This window comes from Bidens hawaiensis, unplaced genomic scaffold (assembly GCF_021521415.1).
Source record: "Bidens hawaiensis isolate Kalapana, Puna unplaced genomic scaffold, B.hawaiensis_p1.1 tig00063918_1, whole genome shotgun sequence".
Taxonomy (NCBI): Eukaryota; Viridiplantae; Streptophyta; class Magnoliopsida; order Asterales; family Asteraceae; genus Bidens; species Bidens hawaiensis.
The window spans coordinates 1-15,655 of NW_027501445.1; the positions used below are offsets into that span (position 1 = coordinate 1).

The following is a 15,655-nucleotide window of genomic DNA, read 5'->3' on the forward strand; positions in this document are numbered from 1 at the left end:
CTCTAGAAAAAGATCAATGGACTAAAGTTGAGGCTACAATTAACCGTGAATGTAAGAACGAAAAGATCAATGGGCTTATAAGGAACGAAAAAATGAGTTAAATACTCATTATGACTTCATACAGGGAGGTGACAATCCTGAACGGGCTAAACCATGTCCTCCAAGTGACTTTGACAAGGATCATTGGATTGAAGTGATTGATAAGCTCTTCTCAGATAAGAAATACATAAACAATGTGAAGCAAATAAGAGAAACCGACAAAAACAGCAATATGTGAGTTGCCACGGGAGTCAAGCTTACACACAAAAGTGTCGGGTGGAGTTAAGAAAAATGTTACTATCATACATAGACATACTAATTTAATCTCATGCCAAAATGGTTAATATTAATTTTTTCAATATATATAGACCTCAAACAAAGAACTTTCAAGTTATGTTGAGGGTTTTGCGCAAACCAATAAAAAGGATGGCTAATGGGTCAACGAAGCGGCACGATTAGACTATGTAAGTGATTCGGACTCACTTGTATTTATTTTGGTCAAAATTACCCGTTTCAACCAAAACGTATATACTTTGGTTATCTGAAGTGTGTTCGGGGCCTAAAAGAGCATAACACACTTTAAATACTCAAAATATGGGATTTTTGATTCAAATGGGTCAAAATTACCCATTTCAACCAAAACTTATATATTTTGGTCAACTAACGTGCGTTCGGGCCAAAACGAGCATAACACACTTTAAATAACTCAAAATATGGGGGTTTTGGTTCAAATGGTCAAAATTACCCATTTCAACCAAAACTTATGTATTTTGGTCAATTAAAGTGTGTTCGGGCCAAAACGAGCATAACACACTAAAAATAACTCAAAATATGAGATTTTTTGTTTAAATGGGTCAAAAATTACCCATTTCAACCAAAACTTATATATTTTGGTCAACTAAAGTGTTTTCGGGCCAAAACGAGCATAACACACTTTAAATAACTCAAAATATGGGGGTTTTGGTTCAAATGGGTCAAAATTACCCATTTCAACCAAATATTTATGTTTATTATTTTAGGAACGACTTAGAGCGGAAAGACGAAGAATTCAAGATTTATTAACAATCTTCTGCTATAAATCAAATTGAACTTCTAAACCAAATAACTTAACAGTGTATCAATCGATCCAACAATTTTCCGTAACAAAATAGTGTTTGGTACTCATAAAATAAGAAATTGACAAGAGTGTGTATCAAACTATCAAAGTTATAAAATCAAAATAAAGATTTAAGATTATCTTAAAGTGATAAAACTATCAAATGCCACAAAGACAATGTAATTCGATTGCACAATATCTTGCAGAGTATTCACATGGAAGCTTTTTTCCAGAACTCTATAGGCTTCCGGTGCTAAAAAGAAAAGAAAATTACAAATTCTTAGCATATAAGCAGTTTGCAGGCCCGGCCCAAGGGAAGGGCGAGGAGGGCGACGGGCCCGGGCCCACTCTCCTGAGAGGCCCATAATTGAAAAAAATAAAATTTATATTTTATATATAGTTTTGTTTTAACACAAAAGTATACAAAATGACTCTTTGGTTGAATGGAAAGTTTCCTGAACTATGGAAAAAGGGATCTTCAGTTCCCAATATTAGTATTCTATTTTTAATAGAAAAAAACTTTCATTTGTTTCATATGAGTCATTTTAGTAACATGTTTATTATTATTTGTTTGTTTTGGGTTTTTAAAAGGCAATCTTATTGGTAAAATTGTTAAATTATCTATTACAAAATTGAGAAGTCTATAATAGAGGCCCATTTTTCACTCGTCCCAGGCCCCAAAATTTTAAGGGGTTCTCGGAGACGGCCCTGGCGGTTTGTGTAGATTGTATTCTATCTTAACGTGCCAAATCAAATCATTTAAAATCTCATAGCCATTTGTAATCAAAGATATAACTTATTGTTGTAACCGGTGTTAACTTTGTAGTACAAATGACTCGTTTTATAGCAAAGATTTTACCTGTGAAATTGGCATCTTCGTTCTCACGGACTCGATCAGTGAAAAACCTATATCTGCAACAACAATCCCAGTTGACGCTCTATCTGAAACACATAGTTAGAATATGTGAATTAGTACTAATTAAGTTGAATTGTTGAGGTAATTATTGTGTTAACCTAACATAATTTAGATTTACACATAGTTGATAGTTATTACCTGGCAAACGACCAATTACTGTCCCCCATGGATCAATAATTAATGTATCGCCATAGCTCTCTCTTTTTTCACTATGTTTCCCACCTTGTGCAGCAGCTATAACCTGATCCAATATTAAATAAAAAAAAAAAAAACTAGTTACAATCACACGACTGTATTAAGATTTATCACTTATGTGGCCCACATATTCTCTGCTAGAACTGAAATAACAAAATAATCGCACTTTTTCAAATTTTTAAAAATTTTAAATACAAGAAAATGATTGAACTGCAATCTTTATTAATCTCTTCTAGCATTCTAAAATATTTATAAATGAAATTCATCTATCTATAGAACCAACATATGTGTAAATCACTGAGTATTTCATATGTAGGTATTAAGGTATACTTAATACACATAACCTACAGTACACATATATAGGTAAACATTTAAAAATGAAGAAAAGATATATAAACAAATAAGTTTAATGGTTTTTTATGTACATCAAATAAACATTTGTGTGTGTGCGCGCGCGTGAGTAAATTAGCATCCGTGTGGTATGTAAAAATTTCAGCTTTGGTTTTCTATTTTTAGAGGAGGGGTAAAATGGCCATTTTTGATAAGACTTAATGTTCAAAACTAACAGACATCCATCCCAGGGACGAAATCGGGACAGCTGAGTAAACAGTTTAAACCAAAGCCGTAATATTTCATACTTAAGAACGAAAGCTGAAATTTTTACATACTCATGTCCTTTTCACACACACTGGATGGGAGATATCATTAGCAAACATACATAACACTGAGTCTCTATGGCACGGGCACGAAGAAGAACCTCCCAATGTGCCTCACCCGTTACTTTTGTAAATGCAGCAGGAATTAACAAAACCTGCATTTATCACATATATAAACAATTGCTGGTCCAAATGTAAATGATAAAAATAAGATGGCAAAAGATAAATATATGAAGTCATCGAAAGTTACTTCCAATGTATACTAAGATAATACTATTTTTAAAAGCATATTATACACATTAAATTATGAAAAAAATTTCTCATTTTTAAAATGATCGAACCTGTGCTCCATGATGGAACCGCAACTGTTGATAAACCTCTGGGAACCTCAAATCATAACATACAGTCAGACCCAAACGTCCAAACGGGCTATCCACAGCAACTATCTCCTTTCCTGCAGAACAATGATGTTAAAAAAAATTGGTAAACATGAGCTGCACAATATACACACATGGTAACAAAACATAGTGATTATTACAGAATGTCCCACTAGCATTAATTTTGATCAACAAGATAATTAAGTAGTGCGCCGCATACCTGCTTCTGTAAAGCTGCTCTCCTTATAAACTGCACCTCCAGGAACATCCACATCAAACCTTCAAAAATAAAGAAAATATCATATCTACAAATAACACAAAATTTTGTGCCGTAAGTAACAAATTTCAAAGGTCAAACATGTTACTTACAAGTGCAATTTCTTATAGCTGCTTCTAATATTCCCAGTATCATCAATCAAAACATGAGAGTTACATAAATGTGCATCATCTGACCCTCTTTCTTGAAACCCTCCAAGCGACAGCCACATGTTTGATTCCCTGTAATTTGTCACAACAAAAATATAACCGTATAGACTATAAACATCCGTACAAACGACAAATGAAATCCAATCGATCCAATCTTACCTTGCAAGAGCACAATATCCTTTCATAATCGGCCCGTCTAACGGTTCAGCTATTTTAAGGCTTTCCCCCTCCTTTGCACCAACAAATGAGAAGTTCTCAGGGAAGCATAGAAGTTTTGCACCTGCTGAGGCTGCTTCCTGTGATCCATAAATTATAAATTACAAATTACAAATTATAAAATAGTATAAAGCCCGTGGTCAGTGCCACAAAGAATCTTTTAAAATATTTTGTTAGATTTTTTTTTATTTTGTTTCAAATTACATGACGATGTTCTGTTGGAGTCAATGTAGAAGGTTGTAAAAGCTAATTAGATGATTGAATTAATGAATAATATTAATATTTGTGACTATTTAGACCTAAATTAGACGGAGGTTTGTTTATGCTTAAGGGTGTACCTTGACGAGACGAGCGCACGTGGCGTAATTGGTGGCCAGATCATTGACCGATGTCATCTGAGCCGCGGCTACACGGACGGAGTTGACCGCCATCGTTGACTTCTCCGGCGGTGGTATGGCGCCCTGGTGCACGATTTAGAATCAGGTGGGTTTGACTGTCCTGCTCAGTTTTTCTTTGTTTATCGCTAATTTACTTCTATTTTTACCGTTCGCCTTTTAACCGTGTTCGGGTGAAAAAGTAGCATTTGATATGCGCGAATAGAAGACGGAATGAAATGAACCATTATAAATATGGGCCAAGTTAGTCTAAAGATGAGACAAAAATGAGAAAGATAAAAAGAATTTATAGCCAAACAAAAATAAATAAATATAATAATGGAATGAAAACTAGGTGTGTTCGGTAGGCAAACGGAATGGAATCATTTATTACACTGTCCATTCCATTCATTTAAAACACCTCAAATTCATTCCATCCACTCTTTTTTTTTCATTTCATCCCATCTTTCACCTTATATCACCTCCACCACCTCCCACGGCCGCTGCCACCCACCACCTCCCACCCTTACCATCGCTTGCCACTACTAACACCCACCACTGCCACAGCCCCCGCCCCCTACATTACTGCTAGGGGTGTTCTTCGGGTCAACCCGATATGGTTTCGGGTTAATCGGGTCGGGCTAGTCGGGTCGGGTTTTCCTTAAAAAAGTATCTAACCCGCAACCCGACGTTATTAAGGTGAGTTAGTCGGGTTCGGGTTGACCATAATACTTTATAATTTTAAGTTGTCTTTTGTGTTTGTAACTTGTAGGTTGCAAAATTTATCATTCCAAGTAATTTTCAGTTTCTTTTACAAGTAATTATTTTATAATTACATATAATTGCAAAATTTTCAATTTTCAATTTCTTTTAGAAGTAATTATCTTATAATTACATGAAAAAATGCATGTTTGTGCTTAATTGAACAAATATTTGGGTTCATGTTCGTTAGTTAAAAACTAAACATGTTCGTGTTCGTTTATGTGCATTCATTTAAAATATAAACGAACAGTTCACGAACATAATTTACAAAGATAAACGAACATGAAGGAACACATATGTACATACATTAATGAACACAAGCATACATAAACGAACATGAATTAACACATTTAAATAAACACAAACAAACAAATATAAAACATATTAAGGTGATATAATTTCTAAATGCAAATAATATTTAATAATTTTCTATTAATATGTAAACGAACATGAACGAACATAAACAAACTAAAATGAACGATCATAAACGAACATTCACAAACATAGATGAATGAGCGAAACATAAATGAACACAACATAAATGAACTTCCCGCCGAACAATTCATGAACAAGCAAAATAATTAACTCTATATAGCTTACATTATTGCCTTTATAGTGCTCATATCGCCTATTCATCATTGTATTTAAAATTATCACCACTAATCGGGTTATTCGGGTTAACCCAAAACCTGACTTTTTTCCAAAAATGAACCCGAAGCCCGACTCTATTAACAATTCGGGGTTATTCAGGTTAACCTGAATAACCCGATTAATACTTTTTGACCATATTTAACTTGACCCGAATTAGCTTATTTGGGTTCAGGTCGGGTTGGGTTAATCGGGTTTGGGTATTTGGACACCCCTAATTACCACCAATCATTATCACCGCCCGCTACCACCACCACCACCCGCCACATCACTTGCCACTGCCTACAACCACCGCCAACCACCATCACCGACCGCCTCCCGCCCCCGTCACCACCACCCACCGCACCGACCGCCACCGCCCATAACCACCACCACCCACCATCGCCTCTCACCACCAATTTTATTTGATTTTTTCGTCTTTCTTTCCTATTTAACAATATAAAGTAATAACACATTCCTTTCCTAGTTACTAAAATGGTAATCAAACAAGACAATATCACCCCGTTCATTCCATTCCCTATCCATTCCATTACCTCGCATTAGGCGTTTTCATTTCCACATAGGTTCCATAACACCTAATACACCGTGCCAGAAAAAGCGGGCTGTTATGGAGGATGGGCGGTACCATGTTAGCGTGCATTTTGTTTGAAATTTAGTGGGATTCACCCAATAACAACATATCAAACTTTTATTTTATGTGTGTTTGTTTATTTCCTCTATCATCATAACTAGCTAATTAAAAATATATAACGCACAACGCGTTAATTAAGGGGTGAAGAGTTCTATTTTGAGATCCCTTACGGGTTGGGCATGAGACCGATGGCACAACGACGTTACTAGCCACTAACACCATCCGTGTTCTAAGGCGATCTATTTATGCCCTCCACGCCACAAGATTAACCTCTTTCCGGACTCAAATATTCCAGTTGAACATAAAATCAGAAGAATCACCCGGATTTCGAGCCCAACCCCATCGACCGCATATATATTATTAGTAGCGCACATCTAAAAATCTAAAGATAATAATATATAGACTGGGTAAAGTTAAAATGCAAAGGGTTACAAAAATGAGAAGTGCGGGAAGGATTTGTGGCAACACAAAAGACCCCTAAAAAATTTCAAAAAAATAATAAAAAAATCATAACTCAATATATAAATAAAAAACAAAAAAAAATTAAAAAACCAAATGTTTCCCCATCATTTCCGTTCCAAAAAAAAAAAGAAAAAAAAACAACGAAAAGACACAATGCCGAAACGAACAAACAACACAATGATAAACAAAAAAAGACACAATAGATCGCATAATATAACATGATGCCGAACAAAATATGACACAATGTTGAATAATATAACACAATATGAAAAGAAAAAGACATAATTAATGACGAAAATAAATACAAAACACAATGATAAACAAAAAAGACATATTGATCTTTTTTCAGTCAACATTATGTATTTTTTGAGGATTTTTTTTTGAAAACGAGGAAGACGATAGAAACATTTTTGTGTTTTTCCTTTTTTGGTTTTTGTATTAAAATTTGAGTTATGATTTTTTTTTATTAATTTTTCATTCTTTTTTTTTGAATGGCTCTTTTTTATTATAAATTTATTCTCATCTTTTTTATTTTTGTTCATCTTTATATAAAACTTGACCCTATATTAATATATTTTTTTTAACTTCATCATATATTTATGTATATTTAAGTTCTAAATAACTGTGTAATAACCGGTGCCGTGTTTCATTCTGAAAATAATAATAATAATAATAATAATAATAATAATAATAATAATTTGTAACCCCTACAGTTGTAACCCACTTCTGCAAACCATGCTATTTATACGCATACGTAGGAAAACCCTCTTTCTTTGCATCCAAGAATCGTTCCGATTTCTCCAAATCAACCTCATTTATAATCCATCAATACACTCCACAATCATAACCCACTTTCTCAATTTGCCTGATGATCAAAGGTGAGTCTCATTTCTTACGATCAAATGTTATAAAATGTTGCACATAAGGTGTTTGATTAAATGCCTCAATGAAACCCACTTCTGTTTATTTGATTAAAATGCGGTTTTGTTGATGTATTCATGAATTGTTGCTTGATGTACCATTGTTCTCAGATTTGCAGTATCTGCATGTTGGGCTGTAAACGAACCGAACCGAACGAAACCTTGTTCATGTTCGATTCTTTAGCATTAGCCTTGTTCTCGAAAGGAAATCTTGTTTGTGTACGTTCGTTAAGGAATTGAACTTGCTCACGAATGGTTCGCAAATGCAAATGAACATGTACTGTTTAAGGGAATAAAAAAAGCAACATTTTTAATCCAAAACATTTGACATAATAACCTTAGTTAAATATAAAGTCAAGCACTTGAGGTAATAATAATAATAATAATAATAATAATAATAATAATAATAATAATAATAATAATAATAATAATAATAATAATAATAGTTATAAACATAATCCAATTGGCGGTTTTTGTTCTGATACACAAGTTAGATTTGTTAGTTAAAAGCAAAATTTTATAAAACAAACCATTAACGAAACGAACTGAACATGAACAATAAAATTATAAAATTTAAATGTTAGGTAAATCTTTAATTAACGAACGTAAACAAACGAACATAAATGAACACATTATCGAATGTTCACTAACACAAACGAACGAACGCAACCCCTGTTCATGTTCATTCATTCAACTCAACGAACAAAATTTCTTGTTTGTGTTCGTACATTTATTAAACACAATTTGTGAATGTTCGGCTCGTTTACAACTCTATCTGCATGCAATTTGGTGTTAAAATTTTGAAATAGGTGTGGGTTTTACTTTAGGGTTTTAATTAATATGTGAAAGAGGGAGAATGGTGAGAGCAGCTTTGAAGAAATTTGTTTGTTGGAAGCCATTTTTTGTGGAAGAAGATAGTGAAGATGAAGGTTCTGGTGGCACTGTTGATGGATTATGGTGGTTTAAAGACCATGGTACACATGTTAACGGAGAGTTTTCGATGGCTGTTATTAAAGCCAATATTGTGTTGGAAGATCAATGTCAGCTAGAATCTGGGCGTTTAAATTTAGATGAGAATGGGCCTCAAGGAACCTTTGTTGGGATCTATGATGGTCATGCCGGCCCTGAAGCTGCAAGGTTTATCAATGATCATTTGTTCAATAATATCAAAAGTAAGCTGTCTCTTTGTAAATGCAGTTCAGTTTTTCATTTGTTATACAGTTTGATTTACTTTTCATGATGCATAGATATGATTGTATAGTGTCTTATATGTTTTAAATGGATTTATCGAGTAGTGTGGCTTTCTTAGACATTTGCAACATTTGAATAGATACATAGTGTTATGCACAGCATATGATGTTTTAAATGTCCTCAAAGAATAACAACATAAAGGATACTTGTGGATAAAGACATGTAATTTTTTACCCAACATTTCAAATTTGTATAATATTAGTACCGTGACAGTTATATGATTGCAAAAACTATGTTAGTTATCTATATTTTTTAATAAAATGTAGGAGGCTTGGCGTGTTAAGATACACTGTCTTACTTTAATCCCTTTGACTTGCTTCTATTTTAGCATTTTTTTAATCTTACCTGTTTGACCAGTTAGAGTTAGTACATAACTAGAATCAACCTATTCATGTGTAAGCCATGTTAAGTTTTGATGTTCCTGATATTTTTGGTCAAACACAGTAATTGTTGACCTTAACAACAAACATATATATGTTAATGATACAGAATACACATCAGAGAGTGACGAAATGTTAGCTGACATTATACGCAAGGCGTTTTTAGCAACTGAAGAGGAGTTTCTTACGTTAGTTGAAAGGGAATGGTTAAGTAATCCAAGAATGGCTTGTGTCGGGTCGTGCTGTTTGGTTGGTATCATATGCAATGGAGTGCTGTACATTGCAAATGCTGGAGATTCCCGTGCAGTGTTGGGGAAAGAAGATAAATCTGTGAACGCATTAAAAGCTGTTAGACTTTCAGAAGAACATAATGCAAGCTTTGAATCGGTTAGAGAGGAACTAAAATCATTGCATCCAAACGATCCCAATATTGTTCTGTTAAAACGCAATGTGTGGCGTGTGAGGGGTCTTATTCAGGTAATTTGTGATATAAAGTTCTTTTTTTATGTTTCTAAAAAAAGTTGACTTTTTGCGATAAATATATTCTACAGCCTCTTTACTGTAAATGTTGACTTTTGGGGGTCAAAACAGGCAATTTTTGTACACATCCGATTAACTTGAAACACTTTTTTTTTTCCAAATTTTGGTATTTTTTACAGAGAATTAATGTGTCAAGTATGAGTATAAAATTTGATTTTGAGATTTTGCCAATTAAAAGGTGCTCTTTCTGTGAGTTTTGACCCGTTTCCTTTTAACCAGTTTCATTTGATGCTAATCTTCTTTATTTGACCTATTTGACCCATTATTGAATAAATATAACCCATTGCCTCATTTCTGTATCTTTATGCAAAAGATTCACGTAGTTGAATATTATTCAACCCATTATAGAAACAAACAAACATATTGACCATTTAACCCATTATTGAGTCAACATAACCTATTGACCAGGTATAGAATCAAAATAACCTATTGGCCCATATCTGTAGCTTTATGCCAAAGATGCAGGTAGGAATGTTGTTCCATCCGTTTGACTCCTTATAAGATCAAAATAACCTATTGACCCGTTATGAATCAAGATAACCCATTTGATCCGTTACAGTATCAATTTAACCGATTGGCCCATTTCTGTATCTTTATACCCAAGATTTATCTAGTTGATGTTATTCAACCCATTTGGCCCCCTATAAGATCAAAGTAACCTACTGACCCGTTTGACCTGTTATAGAATCAAAATAAGCTATTGACCTTTCATAGAACTAAAATAGCCATATTCACATGTTTCACCCGTGGTAGAATTAGACTAACCTAAAGGTTTTTTTTAATTGAGTTGCTTTGATTTTTTAAATTTTGGTTGATCAGTGAACTTAAGTGCAAGATTGTATGCTTTTGGCATAATGATTTGTAAAAGAAAATTAACAATCTTGCAGATTTCTAGGTCTATTGGTGATGCATATTTGAAGAAACCAGATTTCAACAGACCCCCTTTGTTGCCAAAGTTTAGACAGTCTGAGTCATTCAGTGAGCCAATTCTAAAAGCTGAACCAGCCATACTTGTGCAGAAGCTCACCCCTCAAGATCAGTTTCTTATTTTTGCTTCTGACGGTTTGTGGGAACATCTTAGTGATCAAGAGGCAGTTGATATAGTTAAAAGTTCTCCACGTCATGTAAGTTTCATAGTTTTCTTTTTTCCTTGTTTTTAGAGCATATGTGTAGGTAACTAGGTATTACCTTTTTATGTGCATGTAGCAATTTAGACCCTTTTGCTTATGAATGGGTTGATCCGAGTTACTTATTCTCTAACTGGTAAACTTTTATAGAAAAAAATTACATGCCCAAAGTGTATTTTTTCTAAAAAAAAAGTACATTGTTACTGAAATAATTTGATAACACACGCATGGGTCGGTTTTGGATTCAACCCGAAAATTCAGCTATTTAGTTTTTGGAACCGTTCGGTTTCGGATTTTCCATCTGGGCTATAAATTTTCGGGCCGATATTGGTTCAAAATAGATAATTAGGGCCTAAATTCTTTAGTTCGTTTCGTTTTATCAGTCTCAAGTTGACACACTAAATATTTAAAAATATATATATATATATATATACAACTTTTGGATAGAAAGTGTTCTGTCAACCAACTTGACTTGCTTTCACCCGTACCAAAAGTTACCCATTTTGGCCTGCTATCTAGCCCGCCCGATGTCGGCGTTTAGATACGGGCCCCATGAATCAAAATGAAGATCGGGCCCAGAAACCGAGTACTGAGGACAAATTTGATTTACCATTCTAATTAAACATTAAAATATATTGCAGGGGATCGCACGGAAACTTGTGAAAGCTGCGGCTATTGAAGCATCAAAGAAACGAAATATTACATACTCGGAACTGGAGAAAGTAGACAGAGGGCTAAGAAGACAAGTTCATGATGACATCACAGTTATAGTTCTGTTTCTCAGCTGCAATCAACCGACACAAACATCTTTTGGTGGTTCCACGATACTATCTGTTAAGAGTCCCTTTTCCTATTAATAATATCAGAGATTTTGCATAATATCAGTTGATGATTATGCCAAGAAGATAGGTTCTGATGATTGGCATATGAAAGCTAACTTGCACTTTTGTTATATCTTTGATTATATCATCACTTTAATAGACTATACTTCATGTTTCTAGTCATCAATGACATTTACAGTTTTACACTACCTTTTAATATTGTAGTATATATAAGTTTAGAGATAGCAAGTTTGGCCCATTGAATGGGTCGGATAGGTTGTTAAATAAGGTCAAAAGGGGAACGGGCCGAATGCAACAAACAGGTAAGTTAATTTTTATGTGTGCAGTCCTTTATAGAGGAACTCCCGAACTTTTGTCAGATATGTCGATCTCAATGGTGGCTCATTATTTTGATGAATCATCTCTTCGGAAAGAAGCTTATGGAAACACTTACTTGAAATCTTACTTATCAGATTCCATTGTGGAAGACGGATTTTTTTCTTATCTATAAATTACACACTCATATGCCCTTCATTCACACCAACAAAAACACCCACAATATTTCTCTCTGCCACACATGCTTCTCCATAAAATGAGCTTTAGTGATGATGATGACCCGCACATAGCTAATTTCATCACGAGTTATATTCAAGAATTGATGTACAATGACGTCAAGAATATTTAAACGATGTGTAAACAAGAAGATTACAAGAGTCAAGTTATAGGCAAGCATATGAGAAACACAAAAGAAATAAAGAGGGGTTGTGAAGATGATGGCAGTCGTTTATGGAACGACTAGTTTTCTTCAAATCTGATGTTTCTTGATAATTACTTTAGACTTCAGCTTCATGCATCGTATACTACTACTTAAAATTGTCAACTATCTGTCAGTAAAACAAATTTCGAATTAAATACGAACTTATGACTTTTTTTTATATTTGACTCAACTTGCTTGCTGCCATCATGAAACTGACTCGTTACTAAAAGATAACCTGTTTGTTTACTAACAGTACATGATCCGTGAACTCAACCTGAATAAATGCAGCGATTTAAACTATAGTCGAAATAATTTCTCCAAAACTGAAGACGAACGAACCAATTATAAACAATATGAGTTTCTGATGTGAATGGATTTACATCAACATCACAAAATCCATATATGATGAGCTTAGGAATATTTTTACCAGTTTTGACTATTTTAAGTAAAACAACTTGAATACAATAAATTTTAATTTCAATGGCAATTTGCATAAAGCCTGAGTTGCTCCAATTTGGATGAAACTCGAATTGGGCCAATCCACCTCTGATTGAGCAAATTTTGCAACGAAAGAATCAATTGAGACGAAACTCAAATTTCAATTTGCATGATTAGATGAAATCAATTGATCGGAAGAAACCATCACGGATTGAGCTAAACTTCTAATCAATCAGAGTAGACGAAACAAAATCTAGACTGACGCTATCAAAACCTTGGCATCTTCAGTCTACATGATAAGCAACTTCAGCATCTGCATATGAGGCTCTAACATGCTGGCACGCCACTTTTTGTCTTCAAATGAGATTCTTCTATAATGTACCTTCTAGTTTCTCTGTCGATTAAGGAGTTTGTTGTTAAAGACTTGGACAATCTCGATTGAATTATGATGGCTTGTTTTAAGTCAATCGAAGTATGCTCATAAGTCAAACTATTATTAAATGCGCCTCTTCACTTGACTCAAACCAGTTTCCACACCTTTTTGCAGCGGGTGAGAATATTGTCTCCACCGGTGCCCCCATTCACAAATCCCACACTGTATCATTCGCTTGTTAGAGCTCTTAAGTGTTTGACTATTACTAAGCCGGACTCTCCTTACGCAAGCAACCAAGTACATCAATTTCTTCCGGGTCCAAAGATGACCCATTTTCAGTATGTTGAAAGGATTCTTTAGTCAAAGTCACTCTTTTGTTTGATTTCACCTTTACCAAACCACCCAAATCTAACATTTTGGGACTTGGGTTACTCTGATGTTGACTGGGCTCAATGCATTGAAGCACAACGATCTAAATATGGGTATTTGATTTTTTTTTAAGTAATCCTGTTTCTTGGAGTGCAAAGAAACAACCTACCACTTCTCGTTCTAACTTTGAATTTGAGTATACTGCAGCAGAGATAGTTTGATTACTCATCTCTTGTGTGAGCCAAAATATGCCCCCTGTTGGCCAGCTTCATTGTCTGGTAATTGTAGTGCCGTATTCTTAACACGGAATCCAGTTTCTCACAAACGAGCAAAAAAAATATATAGATTTAGACTATCAATGTATTCAGGTACATGTTTCTTTAGGGAAATTATACACCAAGTTTCTTTGCATCAAGTTTCAAGTAGTAGTCATCTTCATCAAAAGTATTCTGCATGCACAGTTTGACCTTTTTTGGGCTATGTTTTGTCTCGGTCCACCACCAACTCGCTTGAAGGGGATGCTATAGGAATAATGTAGTTAAATAATGTCACACCTCGACTTAGTGCCTAGGCGTAACACTCGTTAGTTGGTACCCATTTCGTAAATATATCAGAGTTGCGTTTTTTAATGGAAGTCTTTGAATAAAATATTGCTATTTTGAATACTCGGGATTTTAAATACCCGTTTGATAATTCAAATACCTATCTTTTGAAAATATGATTTTTTATAATATTCTAAAATAAAACATCTTAGCCACGATAATATCTAATGACTATATCTCCAAACTTCTAATCTGCCTTGATTGCCTGATCTAACCTTTACTGTTTTCCTGAAATGTGGGGAAAAATACGTCAGGACGCAGCAGGTGAATAACGCTGACTCTGTTGTAAAATCTTTTTCAATACCGTTGTGAAATCAACAATAATACCTTTGTGACAACTCATTAAGCACCCAACTCAACTCAATTGGAATAAAATTACCCTAAGTACATGTACAATTAATCACATACACAATATCATTTCTCTGAACAATTCCGTAGACTTCCATAGGCATGTTTGATGATATGCATGGCCTCGGGGAAATCCGAGTCACTATGTATGAATGGATCTAGACACATGCATACTTTTAATCAGAGTGTCCGTTTCTTATTATTGTAATATAAGGTTTTAAGGATTCATAGATCCTATGTACACATTCTGACTATTAAAGAGTTTGTAAAAGTTTTGGGCGTATTCACCTTTCTGTTAACCTTTGTATAAATATCTAGATCAACGATCTAGCTTCGTACCTGTAGTTTGTTCTGTATAGCCTTAACCTTGACAATTCATTTGTTTATATAAAACATTTGGACCTTTAGTCCCCTTGTTTGTTTATCAATTATATGCTACATTTCTTTTTCAGGAAGAAATATCTATACTAGGTTTCTTCTTCAAGAAGAAACATTAATTTAACTATAACCTTTGTATATATGAATATTATATTTCTTAATCATAAAGAAATATTATTTTGACTATATCCTTTGTATATAAAAGCTTACGTTTCTTAATCATGACGAAACAATATATTTTGACTATAACTTCTGCTTATGAAAAGTTATATTATGCTTTAACTGTAATTAAGGTTCAGGCTATACCCCGACTATGGTCTAAGTCATTATAATAATAATAATAATAATAATAATAATAATAATAAAAATAAAATAATACTTAAGCGGAACCCAACCTTACACATGTATTTGGAGTTAGACGCCTCGAGCAACACTTCTACTCTATACCGCGTTCTAGAACTTAACCCGTCAAAACTTTGGAGCTTACCACGTTCTACGAGAGTCGGCACGCTTCCTGAAGTAAAGTGTGTGAAAATTAAGGTGTTTTGGTGTG

At 34.1% G+C, this 15,655-nt stretch overlaps 2 protein-coding genes across 2 annotated transcripts; one reads left to right on the forward strand and one right to left on the reverse strand.

The window, feature by feature from the left end:
- Nucleotides 1–1,346: 1,346 nt before the first annotated feature.
- Nucleotides 1,347–4,369, reverse strand: LOC143604109 (deaminated glutathione amidase, chloroplastic/cytosolic-like). The gene is made up of 9 exons (XM_077080690.1): nt 4,260–4,369; nt 3,865–4,001; nt 3,649–3,777; nt 3,500–3,558; nt 3,244–3,356; nt 2,965–3,057; nt 2,190–2,292; nt 1,995–2,077; nt 1,347–1,388 (listed from the first exon to the last, which is right to left on the reverse strand). Exons 1-9 carry the CDS (start codon nt 4,350–4,352, stop codon nt 1,347–1,349), a joined length of 852 nt encoding a protein of 283 aa, XP_076936805.1. The 5' UTR covers nt 4,353–4,369.
- A 4,132-nt stretch (nt 4,370–8,501) lies between these two features.
- LOC143604097 (putative protein phosphatase 2C 48) lies at nt 8,502–11,873 on the forward strand. Its single transcript, XM_077080680.1, has 4 exons — nt 8,502–8,890; nt 9,459–9,826; nt 10,777–11,013; nt 11,658–11,873. Exons 1-4 carry the CDS (start codon nt 8,575–8,577, stop codon nt 11,871–11,873), a joined length of 1,137 nt encoding a protein of 378 aa, XP_076936795.1. The 5' UTR covers nt 8,502–8,574.
- Nucleotides 11,874–15,655: the final 3,782 nt, after the last annotated feature.

What these genes read in the sequence shown, in the direction of transcription:
- LOC143604109 (XM_077080690.1), bottom strand. Translation starts at nt 4,352, where the DNA reads ATGGCGGTCAACTCCGTCCGTGTAGCCGCGGCTCAGATGACATCGGTC. An exon ending in AGCTATAAGAAATTGCACTT is followed by an intron (nt 3,559 to 3,648) that starts GTAAGTAACATG and finishes TTATTTTTGAAG; the next exon opens with GTTTGATGTGGATGTTCCTG. An exon ending in GAGCAGCTTTACAGAAGCAG is followed by an intron (nt 3,357 to 3,499) that starts GTATGCGGCGCA and finishes ATTGTTCTGCAG; the next exon opens with GAAAGGAGATAGTTGCTGTG.
- LOC143604097 (XM_077080680.1), top strand. Translation starts at nt 8,575, where the DNA reads ATGGTGAGAGCAGCTTTGAAGAAATTTGTTTGTTGGAAGCCATTTTTT. An exon ending in TTTGTTCAATAATATCAAAA is followed by an intron (nt 8,891 to 9,458) that starts GTAAGCTGTCTC and finishes TTAATGATACAG; the next exon opens with AATACACATCAGAGAGTGAC. An exon ending in GTGTGAGGGGTCTTATTCAG is followed by an intron (nt 9,827 to 10,776) that starts GTAATTTGTGAT and finishes ACAATCTTGCAG; the next exon opens with ATTTCTAGGTCTATTGGTGA.